Source organism: Sinocyclocheilus anshuiensis, unplaced genomic scaffold (assembly GCF_001515605.1).
Source record: "Sinocyclocheilus anshuiensis isolate Anshui unplaced genomic scaffold, SAMN03320099.WGS_v1.1 scaffold24, whole genome shotgun sequence".
Taxonomy (NCBI): domain Eukaryota; kingdom Metazoa; phylum Chordata; class Actinopteri; order Cypriniformes; family Cyprinidae; genus Sinocyclocheilus; species Sinocyclocheilus anshuiensis.
In genome coordinates this window covers 952905-965657 of record NW_015557090.1, presented here as the reverse complement: position 1 = coordinate 965657, position 12753 = coordinate 952905, and the positions used below count along the sequence as shown (strand labels likewise).

The 12753-nt window shown below is 39.3% G+C and overlaps 1 protein-coding gene and 1 pseudogene across 1 annotated transcript; both read left to right on the top strand.

The window, feature by feature from the left end:
• The first annotated feature begins 3495 nt into the window (after positions 1–3495).
• LOC107677077 (olfactory receptor 52K1-like) lies at positions 3496–4449 on the top strand. The gene has a single exon (XM_016471863.1). The coding sequence runs from the start codon at positions 3496–3498 to the stop codon at positions 4447–4449; it is 954 nt and encodes a 317-aa protein (XP_016327349.1).
• A 6527-nt stretch (positions 4450–10976) lies between these two features.
• LOC107677055 (olfactory receptor 52N2-like) lies at positions 10977–11931 on the top strand (annotated as a pseudogene).
• Positions 11932–12753: the final 822 nt, after the last annotated feature.

The window sequence follows — 12753 nt, the reverse complement described above, 5'->3', positions numbered from 1 at the left end:
GTGTTCGCACAACTGAACCCGAGACTGTGCTAGTATAAGCCAGTCGTGGAGATAGTTGAGGATGCGAACACCCTGCTCTCTGAGGGGAACAAGAGCCCCCTCCACGACTTTTGTGAAGACACAGGGAGACAGGGACAGCCCGAAGGGCAGGACCTTGTACTGGAATGCACGTCCCTCGAATGCGAACTGCAGAAATGGTCTGTAGGTCCGCAGAAAAGGATCGACACATGAAAGTACGCGTCCTTCAGGTCGATCGCTGCAAACCAATCTCGGGGACGGATGCACCCAAAGATGCGTTTCTGCGTCAACATCTTGAACGGTAACCAGTGCAGGGCCCGGTTCAAGACACGCAGATCCAAGATTGGCCGTAACCCACCGCCTTTCTTGGGTACAATGAAGTAGGGGTTGTAAAACCCCGTACTTATATCAGCTGGAGGGACCGGCTCTATCGCATCCTTCACCAGTAAGACTGCGATCTCCGCACGCAAGACAGGAGCATGAAGCGTGTCGTGAAGCGGATGCCACTGAACTTGGGGGGACGCCGGACGAACTGAATCGCATAGCCGAGGCTGATGGTCCGCAGAAGCCAGCGAGACGGGCTGGGTAGTGCTAGCTAGGCACCCAGATACCGTGTAAGCGGGACCAACGGAACCACCGCCGTACCCGCGGTGGGGCAGCGAGGTGGAACGCAGGGACCCAACTCGGACAGCTTGTGCGGTGCAGCACTTACCTCTTTCCACAGTTTGGCAGAGGGTGCATGAGTCCAGAGATAGTGAAAACTGCTCTTTTGTCGAGAATTTGGGTACCGTCGACCGGCGGGGAAAAACAAAACAAAAGATTCTCCACCCGGCCCTCCTCCGGGGAAGGGAGTGGTGCGTTCACCATCTCCCGAAGAGCAGATCCCTCCATCTCTGGGTCGCCAGACTCAGGGCCGCTTGCCGCCAGGTTTGGCGGGGGCCTGGACGGGCTGGGCGGCCTGCCTACGCCCGGCTGCAAGGCGCTGCTTGGGTGGAGGCTGCTGTGGATGCTGCGCGGGAGCGGGGGCGGACGCAGGGGGCCGCCCTCGGCGATGAGCATGCTGGGGCGCTACGGCCGGCGGGCGGGTGGAGGCAGCAGCTGCCCGCCGGAGCAGGATGTGCGAATCGCCTCAGTCTGCTTCTGTGCAGCCGAGAACTGCTGGGCAAAGCTCTCGACCGCGTCGCCGAAGTGTGTAGACACAGGGGCATTAAGGAACCAAACCCTGTCGGCGTCCCTCATGTCGGCCAGACACAGCCAGAAATGCCGCTCCTGGACCACAAGCGTTGACATCCCACGACCCAGAGAATCCGTGGTGACCTTCATCGCTCGGAGCGCGAGGTTACCCCTTCGCTGCACCACCGTCGAGGGTGGTGAGGGAGGAGGAGCTAGAAGGTCGGTTTCTGGCAGTAAAAGGTGCCGTCCACGACCTGGTAAGCTCCTCAGGCACCTCCGGGAAGAAAGGCAACGGGGCGGGGCGCTGGGAACCAGCGTGAGCCACCCCGAGAAACCAATCATCCAACCTCGAGGGCTCGGGAGGCGGTCCAGGAAAGCATAGCAGACATCTCTGGATCCAATTCAGGCATTGCCACCGTCCCGGAGGGCAGCAGCGCAGCCGAATCTTCCTCTCCAGAGAGCTCTCCCTCTGGGAACATGACTCATCCACGAACGCCACCTCAGCGTGCTTCATGCCCAGACACGTGAGGCAGCGATCGTGACCATCACCCGGCACCAGGTAACGACCGCACCCATAAACGTACGGATGAAACGGCATCTTTAAAAAGACGATCCGTTGTCTTTACAAAGACGCACCCTTGGAGCTCTTTTAGAGAAATTGCTCTTTTAGGAAAATGCTCTTTTTAGTGCTGAGGCACACAGGGGAAATGGCCGCTTGCAGCACAACAGGGGGTAGTGCAGCCTGAAGTGCGCAACCCACTCGACACAGGAACGACCACCGCTGAAGCACCATCCGCCAACACCAGAAGCTTCCAAGAGCGCGTTGAACTCATAGCTCACTGAAGACACTTGAATGGAGCAGAACGATGTTGTCGCTCGACTCCGAAGCGAAAAGCTGGTGTGCATTGCACCGGCTGCCTTTTTATGCTCACGCTGTGATCAGCGGCAGCTGGATGCAATAATTGCATGCCAATGTGCATTGGCTCGTTTAGTTTACACTCGAAGTAGATTGGTCTGTCGAAGCGAGATCCCAATTCGTCGGTCACCGACGTGACTCAGAGTGACCGACTGAAAGGGAACAGACTTTGATATTGAGTCAAGAAAACTCTATGATAAATATTTAGCACAAGGATATAAAAGACAATGGCTGAATTCGGCCTTGGAAAAAGTGAATAATTGAATCATTTGAAGTGAAAAATTCAAGCTTTGAAACACTTCCTCTCAGACATGATGGGCAATTATGTACTTGTTTGTAAAAACCACACATCAGTGGTCTCCTACATAAACCAACAGGGGGGTCTGTGGTCATGGGTAGGTTTGGCCTCTGAGGGGGCCCAACTCATAGATTCGGGTCTCGCAACTGAGGTTGTGGAGACCATACTTCACTCCAGAGCTCTCTCCATGAGGAAATTGTATGCCCTGAAGCTCTGCACCAGGTTCTTAGGTGCTGCTCTCGTAGTTGTGTTCGCATAATTTCACACTATGGCACTTGTCAGTGAAGCAAAGTGGGTCTTATCATTCTCATAGCATTGCTATTCTCAGACGCAGCGTCTCTTTCCCTTCTCAGGGAACCATCATTATATCGCAACCTGAGACATTCTTCATGAGTCATATATTAACTTATAATATTATACAGATAATTGTACATTATCTGTGTGTTAGTTAAGCATGAATGAATGCATATTTGCAGCTGTATTGTAAATCAGCTTTTATGGACACAAACTTCAGCCCTATGTCACAGGCAGAGATGAGCTCTATTCCTCTGTGGGAGTAGCACACAGACTCATGGGAACATAATGCAGTGTATTTAGAGCTTATGATATGTGTCGAGCTTTCATTACACTCTACCAAGTAAAACATATAACACATCTTATCTGAAAAAAAAAAGATATAAAAAGGAATCTATTCGTTTTTACTATTCATTTACTACTATTTTACTATTTACATATAAACTATTCATAGTTTATGCAGCCATATGATAAGTCATTCATTCATTGTACTTCTGACTTGAAGTGACAATTTTAACTTTTTTTTCTAAAATTTACATCACAGAAGAACAGAAAGAATGTTTTAGCTTCACACTACAGTGATACAATTTTTGTTATAATACAACTTATATGACTGAAGACTGATAGTGATTTAGAAAATGATTTAGCTTCACACTACAAAGATCATATTTGTTGGCAGAGTATAATTTATATGACTGTAGCCAAACTTGATCAGCCGCTGTATAATTTCTCTTCTCAATTTCATCGAGTTCATGTGTTTGAAAAAAACATTGTGTATGTTATAGGGTTTTTCAGAATGAATGTACTTCCTGCGCAAAATATCTCATTCAAAGACTTCAAATTAATTGGTTTCTACACTCTAGGAGAATGGAGGCCTTTTTTATTTCTGCCTTTCTTTCTGATGTTTTCATTGGCTATCACAGCAAATTCTATTCTTATATATCTAATCAAATCTAAGAAGTCTCTACATTCTCCTATGTATGTATTAATAGGTGTTATGGCTGTGTTAGACTTGATAATGCCTATGTTTTTTGTACCTAACATGCTTCTTAGTCTTTTATTCAATTTGAGTGGGATTTCTCTAACAGGTTGTTTGATACAAATGTTTGGTCTTCATTTTATTGGAACATTTCAATCTACTTTGCTTTTTTGGATGGCACTGGATCGTTACTTTGCGATATGCAAACCCCTTTATTATCATAAATGCATGGAAATCCCTAACTTTGTAAAGTTTGTTGTTGTGCCAGTAATCAGAAATGGACTCTTGATTGTAACCATGGTCACTCTGGCTGGAAGACTGTCATATTGTGTAACAAATGTTATTGATCACTCTTTTTGTGAACACATGGCATTGGTTCAGTTAGCATGTGGTGATATATCAATTAATAACATTGTAGGACTTTTGGCTGCTTTCCTTATAACAACAACTGATTTTATTCTTATTACCATTTCTTATGTTGTGATTTTTTCCTCTGTGTTCAGATCTGGTAAGGCTCATTTAAAGGCCATCAATACCTGCATTACTCACATCATTATTATGACACTTACTTTGATTTCTGCTTTGATTGCATTTTTGTCATACAGAATAAGGAATAACATTTCTTCTAGCAACCGTATATTTATAAGCATCTTATACTTACTTTTTCCAAGTTGTCTACACCCACTAATCTATGGATGGAGAACAAAAGAAATAAGACAAACATTTCTAAAGTTTATAAACAATGCAAAGGTCTTTCCTATTAAAAAATGAATGGCTTTTACAAATGAATGGATGATAACATGATAATACTTGATCACATAAGCTTAATACAAGAAGCCATTGTTTTTGTTTAAAGCTGTATGATACCTTGAAGATAAATGCATAATAAATATGAATAATGTCTAAACACATCTAAATCATCTAATAGAAATGGTCACCTAAACACAAATGCAAATAAGTGTAATCTGATATTTTTCCAGGTTGGTTTCTTTTATTTTGAATTGCAGTCAAAACTCTGTAAAATTATCTCTAAATTAACTACTCGGCTGTTATTTTAAGTATTATGACATTAATGACAAATTACAGTAATTTGCATTTATTATACAGAAAACTACTGTATTTTTATATGGTATTTTTTCTGCTTTCTTAAATTACAAACAAATGTATATAAAATTATAAAAAATAATCTGTAATTAATATGATAGCAAAACCGTTAGATGAAAAAACAGTCAAATGACTGGCAGCAACAGCTGCCAAACAAAAAACATAACATTAAAGTAAAATCTCCTTATTTAAATAAGATGAAAACACTGTTATATTACAGGTATTTCCAGAATTATTATGATCAAACACTTTCACTGTAAAATAAAAGATAAAAAATTATCAAATGACTGGCAGCACAGGGTGTCAATCAAAAACCTTAAAATTAAAGTAAAATCTTATTTAAATAAGCGGACAACACTGTTAATTTATTTCCTAAATTATTATGATCTGACACGTTTTTTTTTTTTTTTGTAGTTGTTTGTTTGTTTGTTTGTTTTTTGCAAAACATTTAAGAAAAATTAGGATAATTTACCTTAATTTTACGTTTTTTGTTTGGCAGCTGCTTCTGCCGTCATTAACCGTTTTTTTTATTATTATTATCTTTAATCATTATTTCCATTAATGGTAAATATTTGGCACCCTGTGCTGCCATGTATTTTTACAGTTTAATATATTTATTCATTTTACAGTTTATATTATCAACAAACAGAATCAAAGAGATGGTATGCTTTAATTATATCTGTGATGCACATAATGGTCACATTTTGTGGTACAGTAAGCATTTTAATAAGAAATTATTGGAATAGCATGTAGAAATGTATCCTATTGCCTGAATTGGATGTCTTGAATCTGCCCTCTATAGGCTTTGTAAACAATGCAAAATCAAATTGCATTTGATACATGTGTTATGAGAAAATGATGGTGATTTTGTCTACACTGAAGCTCTCGGCGTTGTAAGTCATAACAATTTAATAGTCCCAGTGGAGTTAAATAAGTTTTGATATTTATAATAAATGTGTCAACACTGATGTTATGTAAACCACTGGAAGACCATAGAAAAGTGTAATTCACTGTATTGCATTATTATAAAGGCAGTTAATATAAATATATTTAATATAAAGCATTATTAAAAAAATAAATAAAAAAATGTAATGTGCAGTTCTACAGTGGGTATAGGAAAGATCACCCTCCCTTTAAAATAATAAATAAAAAATTTAAACAATCACTGAGTTGGAAAAAGGATCACCCCCTTGTGTCAATATTTTGTTGAACCACCTTTTGCTTTAATTACAGCCTTTAGTCTGTTGGGATTTGTCTCTACTAACTTTGCACATCTAGAATTTGCTATATTGTCCACTCTTCTTTGCAGAACTGCTCAAGTTCAGTTAAATTTGATGGTGAGTGTTTGTGCACTGCAGTCTTCAAGTCATTCCACAGATTTTGAATGGGGTTTAAGTCTGGGCTCTGACTAGGCCATGCAAGGACATTCACCTTTTTCTCTTTCAACCACTTTGCTGTGTGCTTTGGGTCAATGTCATGTTGGAAGGTAAACCTTCTCATTGACAACTTTCTGGTAGAGGGCAGCAGATTTTCCTCAAGAATTTGATGGTATTTTGAATATTGTTGTCACATGCACACAATGACCACTCTTTGTCATAAATTCCTGCAACTGCTTCAGAGTTGCTGTAGGCCTCTTTGTCGCCTCTCTGACCAGTTTCCTCCGGCTCTTTCATCCAGTTTGAAGCAACATCCTGATCCAGGGAGGGTCTGTGTTGTACCAAATACCTTCCACTTCTTAATAATAGACTTCTCTGTGCTTCTAGGTATTGATAAAGCATTTGAAATGTTTTTGTATCATCTCCTGACTTGTGCCTGTCCACAACTTTATCGTTTGACAGTGGCTTGCCACCCATAGTTGATTGTTTGCTTCAGTTGCACTACCAAGGACTGAATTGCTCCAGGAAAGCTCTTTTCATGCTGAGCTCATCAAAATGACCACAGCTGATCACAGTTGAAAGTCAAACGCTTTGTTTGCCATTGAGAAGGTGATTAGCTACACCTGATTGAGTTTACAAGTCATTTTTAGGAGGGGTGTGATCCTTTTTCCAACTCAGTTGCTGCGTCCCAATTCGCCTACTTATACTATGCCCTAAAAGTGTACTCTTTTTGTGAAGAAAAAGTACACACTTTTGAGTATGTAGACGCATAGTAGGCAAGCTTTGGGACATACTACTTCGTCATAACTGTGTCTTTAATGGATGCTCTGTTGCTTACGTGCATTCTGTCAGTTTAAACTGCCGTACTGCAGTTCAGACTTGTTACAGTTAACATCATCCACATTTCCTTTAATTTGATTTCCTACCGTATTGGAGAGAAATGAAGAGGCACGTTGATCTGCTAGTCGCGGGTCTATCATGCCGAGGACTCTGTTCATGTGTTTGCATAATGATGCATTTAAAAGTTAATGACCAAACGTATCATTATAAAAGTTCACAGTGTTCCTACAGGTGAAATATAACGTGAATAACATTAAATTAATATTTTTCATCAGGTTATGCTGTGTTCAAGTCCTCCTGGGACATTCGTACTTACGAGTTGACAAGTCGTAATTACGACGTCAGGTGCGTTCAAGTCAGTTTAGTAGGCACAAGATGGCGGTGTACCTTCTTTTAATAAATTACAAGAAAATACAACAGGGTCTGCATTTTTTACTTGGATTTCAGCTGCGTAACAAGAACATGACCAATTTAAGTTTATAGGACAACTAAACTATCAATTTAAACAAAAATTTACCGTCAACTACAGACGTTGCATCCATCGATTCCGCCATGTTTCTCATTGACACGCCCCCAACTCGGAAACTCGGGGCTTAAAGAAAATGTAGAGTTTCCCACTCGTAATAACGACTTTGTGGTGGCATTCGTGTGCGTTCAACTCGTAAATACGATCTATCCGACATGACTTGAACGCACCATTAGATATTGATTATCACTCAAATCCCTTTCTCTACCTGTCCGTCGGTCGCGTATATCCGCCATTTTTGTAGTTTTTAACACTTTTTATGCGTGTTTGTAGTACTAATCGAATCCTCGTCCACCGCGCAATGTGTTGTGGGCAATATTAGCAATTAGAGTGTGCATCGATCTGCACTTCCAGGAATCTTTGGCATACGTTTTTAAACATACTATTATTTGGGACATACTAATTCTATTTTCGAATGCTATTTAGGACGGATAGTATGCGAATTGGGACGCAGCAAGTGATTCTTCTTTTTATTTATTTATTTATTTTTCCTGACATGTTGGTGTTATATCTTTCACTTGGATGTTATAAGTTACACTGAGTAAATACAGCTGGGTAAAACAAAAACTGTGTCTTCACTTCTGGCTGCAAAGCAACAAAATGTGATTATTTTAAAGGGGGTGATTCTTTTCTATACCCACTGTATCTTTTTAAATGTACTGTAGTAATTAGAAAAAAACAACAACAACAACTTAAAACCAGCCAAGCAGCATCTAATTGTCTTCGGTTTACTTTCTACCATCTTACAATTGTTCTGTGTGCAATTTTTTTTAAATGCTTTATCAGGAATTTAGCCAAATCAATGAAATCAGGGGGGAAAATCCGTTACTACCACATTTCTTTTACCTTTTGTACTACTCAACAAAAAAAAAAAGTACTCTAGACTATATCCACTTTCTTCACTTGCTTCATGTCCTATCGTTTCTGAAAATACTGCTTCTCCATAACAGTAAACAGACAAATCATTAGCATCATTTGAGGAATCATCTGACACTTCATCTGTATCTTCTTTTTCTTTTACTACTTCCTAAGGTTTTTTTAAGTGCTTCTACAGATATATAAATAAACAAATAGCATGCGTGTACGAGTCGGTTTCCCAGGTAAAAATACAATTACGTGTAAAATGTCATAACTGTGTCTGACATGAAAAGTATGCTATTCATATTCTCATGAAATGATAAATAGCAAATAACACATATACAAAATCTCTGTTACGTTTTATTTTATTTTATTTAGTTTTGTAGTTTTAAGTACAAATGTGACCTTGTTTGCAACTATGGCAATGTCCGCCCTGAGACTGCATCGCAAACACTGTCTCGACTGCACAAAATGCTTCCACTATAAGCGGCAGCCACGTGGCGATTCCACCGCTTGCCGCGTCCCATATTAAAGGGCTTTTTTTTTTCATGTCAGACACAGTTACAGTCTTTCTCGATTGCTTAAACACATTTCTTGAAACTATGCCTCGTATTCTCAAAACAGTAAACACAAATCCATAACGTCTCACCCAATTCCCCAAACATCCTATTTTCAGGTCAAAATGAAGCTCTACACTCAAAACCATTCACTCTTGCTGAAAAACCAAACTTTTCCCTCAGACATCACACACAAGCTTTCAAAAACACACACACACGCTACAACATAGTATTACACACTGGTGCAATAAATTCAAAACAATATATCCAAAACTGGTAAGTTATGTTGCTTGTGGATCTCAAAGATTCTCTGCAAAACACATGAAACACAGTAGAGTAAATCACTGCCCTGAAGCACAGTTCAAGAGGGCACAAATGGCAGCATAAACTGCTATGATGGTACACAATACTTCATACGATATCAAAACTCATACCTGAACATATTCCACTCGTTGGTCTTTCACTCTGTCAGAGTTTCGTTCGAAAGGGACGCAGTACGCCTGTTTCATCCGGAACCTGTGCTTTCGGAGGATACGATCAATTGTGGAGAGGCTGATGGCATTTATCCCTCGAAAATGATGATTATCCTCAATCACTCTCCTTTGAATCTCTCGCAGGCGGATTACATTATTGGCAATGACCATGTTTACAAGCTCCCTCTCTTGCTCCTCCGACAAAAGCCTTAGCCTGCCTCCACCAGGTGGTCGTCTCTGTGTCCTACAAAAATAGAAGCACTCATTACTGTAACTGTCACACATCCTTTTTACAGGAAAAAATGGAAACATACTGAAACTCTATCTGTATGTGAGGCAATTTGATCCATTTCTTTATTACAATAGCATAGTGCAACAGTGTATGCACTCTAAAGTTACTGTACAGAGCAGTCTTACTGTAAGTACACCTACCTGTTTTCCTCCCTGAAGGTTCTGTTGATGAGGCGACGGTGAAGCGACTCAAATTTGGCTGTACTCATTGCCCAGCCTCCCTCATAGTCATACCATGGACAAGGACATGGTCAACTAAAGTGGCTCGAATTTCATCTGAGACTGCTTGTCTCCTTGCCCTTCTTCTCCCTCCTCCTCCTCCTCCTTCACCACGTCCTCCTCCTCTCCCTCCTCCTTCACCACGTCCTCCTCCTCTCCCTCCCCCCCTCCCCCCACATCTTAAAGACATCTATCAGATATTTGCACACAGCAGATGCTTTCCAGATGAATCAATCTTTAACAGACATCTTGCAGACGTACCTGTACCTGTGCTATGTGGGTTACATTTAAAATGATCATCATGTTTTCAACACTCCGACATGAGCTCAGTGAAATGTTCAAATATTGGTTGTTAATAATCTGTTCAGTAATTGTTTAAAGCCAACGCGGTTGCTGCTTACAAAAAGATCAAATATTTTTGTCTTTAACGGTGCCTGCCGCGAAGAGGTGCGTGCCACCTCACGCACTCACACATGCGCACAGAGAGAGATTCATTGAATTAAGTGGAGATATGCATTACAATAAGATATATTAAGTGATGTGATGAATTTTGATTGTTAGGCATAAAATACTAGAACATTTAGAAGAAAACAAGTACCACTAACACTGAAACTGCAGTCCTAGGATATGGCAAAAAGAGATGAGCTCCATTCCTCTATGGGAGTTGCACGGAGACTCATGGGAAAGCGACACTGTAGACCATGATATGTGTCAAGCTTTCATTTCCTCTGGAAAAATATGAAAGATCTCTATTCATAAATGTAATGGGGAGAGCACTGGTTAATGAATGATGTTAGTAGATAGGATTGGAGGATAAATGGATAATCATTGAATTTCCTGGCTCATAAATATTTTTACTTCTAATTTTAATGGCATTAGCAGTATGATTTTGCCTCACACGGCATAGATATATTTGTTGCTACAGTATAAAACTTGTGATTATAGTGTGGTTAAAATGGAAACTTGATCAACTTGTTTTTGTTTTTTTTCTTCTTAGTTTCATCAACTTAATTCGTTTGAACAGAACACTGTGTGCGCAGAAGGGGTTTTCAGCATGAAGGATCTTTCTGCACAAAATGTCTCATTCACTGAGTTCAGATTAAATGGTTTCTACACTCTAGGAGAATGGAGCCCTTTTTTATTTATCCCTTTCTTTCTGATTTTTTTATTAGCTATCACAGCAAATTGTATTTGTAATATATTTAATCATATGTCAAAAGTCTCTGCATTCTCCTATGTATGTATTAATAGCTGTTATGGCCGTGTTAGACTTGATCATGCCTGTATTTTTTGTACCAAACATGCTTCTAAGTTTTTTATTCAATTGGAGTGGGATTTCTCTAAATGGTTGTTTGATACAGATGTTTGGCATTCATTTTGTTGGAACATTTCAAACTACACTGCTTTTTTGGATGGCACTGGATCGATACTTTGCAATATGCAGACCTCTTTACTATCATAAATACATGGAAATTCCTCACTTCCTAAAGTTTGTTTTTGCACCAGCAATAAGAAATGGACTCCTGATGGTCACAATGGTTTCTCTAGCTGGAAGACTATCATTTTGTTTAACAAATGTCATCGATCACTGTTTTTGTGAACACATGGCATTGGTTCAGTTAGCATGTGGAGATATATCTATTAATAATATTGTAGGACTTTTGTCTGCTTTCCTTATTCCAGCAGCAGATTTTATTCTTATTACTGTTTCTTATGTTGTGATTTTTACCTCTGTGTTGAAATCTGGAAAAGCTCACATAAAGGCCTTGAACACCTGCATTACTCACTTAATTATCCTGTCAATTAGTTTGTTTTCTGCTTTGATTGCATTTTTGTCATACAGAATAAGAAATAACATTTCTTCCAACAACCGTATATTCATAAGTATCTTATACTTATTTTTTCCAAGTTGTTTTAACCCAATAATCTATGGTTGGAGAACAAAAGAAATAAGACTATCATTTCTGAAGTTTATAAACAATGCAAAGGTCTTTGCTTTAAAAAAATGAATGGCTTTTATTAAATAATGAATACTACAACAGGATAATACAGTGCATTGAAAACACATTCTTAATAAAAGAAGCTATTGCTTTGAGGGAAGAAAGCTATATGATATCTTGTAGATAAATGCATAATAAATTAAAAGATAAAAAATATTACAAATTGATGTGTCTTTACAGACACATCTAAAATAAAATACAGTTACACAGATGCTTAATTATAATTTGTACCATGACATTAGTAAAGTACACTTAATCCAGTGATATCTGTCAAGCAATGGGGTAATTTTGAGTACTTTTTTTAAAATCACTTACTCTAAAGATTAAACAAAATGTGACATTGCACTTAAATGGATCATAGATGCAAAGAATGCCTACTATTGTATTGCTGTTTTTTTTTCTTCATGGAATGGTGTATTGAATTATCATACCTGCCGTAGGCTCTGTAAACAAAGCAAAAACAAAATAGCTTCTGCGTCTAATATATGTGTTATGAGCACAATATATTTGTGTTGTCAACACTGTACGTTCTAAATGTCAAGACTTTCTCACTGTTGTAACAAGCTTCAGTAAAGGTAATAAACCATTTAGAAGTTATTCTGTTATCTCAAATAATTAATTCTTTAAAGTGAATGATTTTTCAGTATTTGTAATAAATATATCCCTTTCTGAGGGCTTTTCGCCCTTGAAATAGTACCAGGTAAATTGAATACTGAGTTTACTTGTTTCATGTCTGCTCATACCCAGGGTATTCATAAGTTGACGTTTCACACTGTACATTCCTAAACCCTGAGGTAATGTTCTTATTTGCATATTTGCTGTTTCCTTGAT

Bases quoted from the DNA above. Each gene is read 5' to 3' on its own strand.
- LOC107677077 (XM_016471863.1), top strand. From the start codon at position 3,496: ATGAATGTACTTCCTGCGCAAAATATCTCATTCAAAGACTTCAAATTA.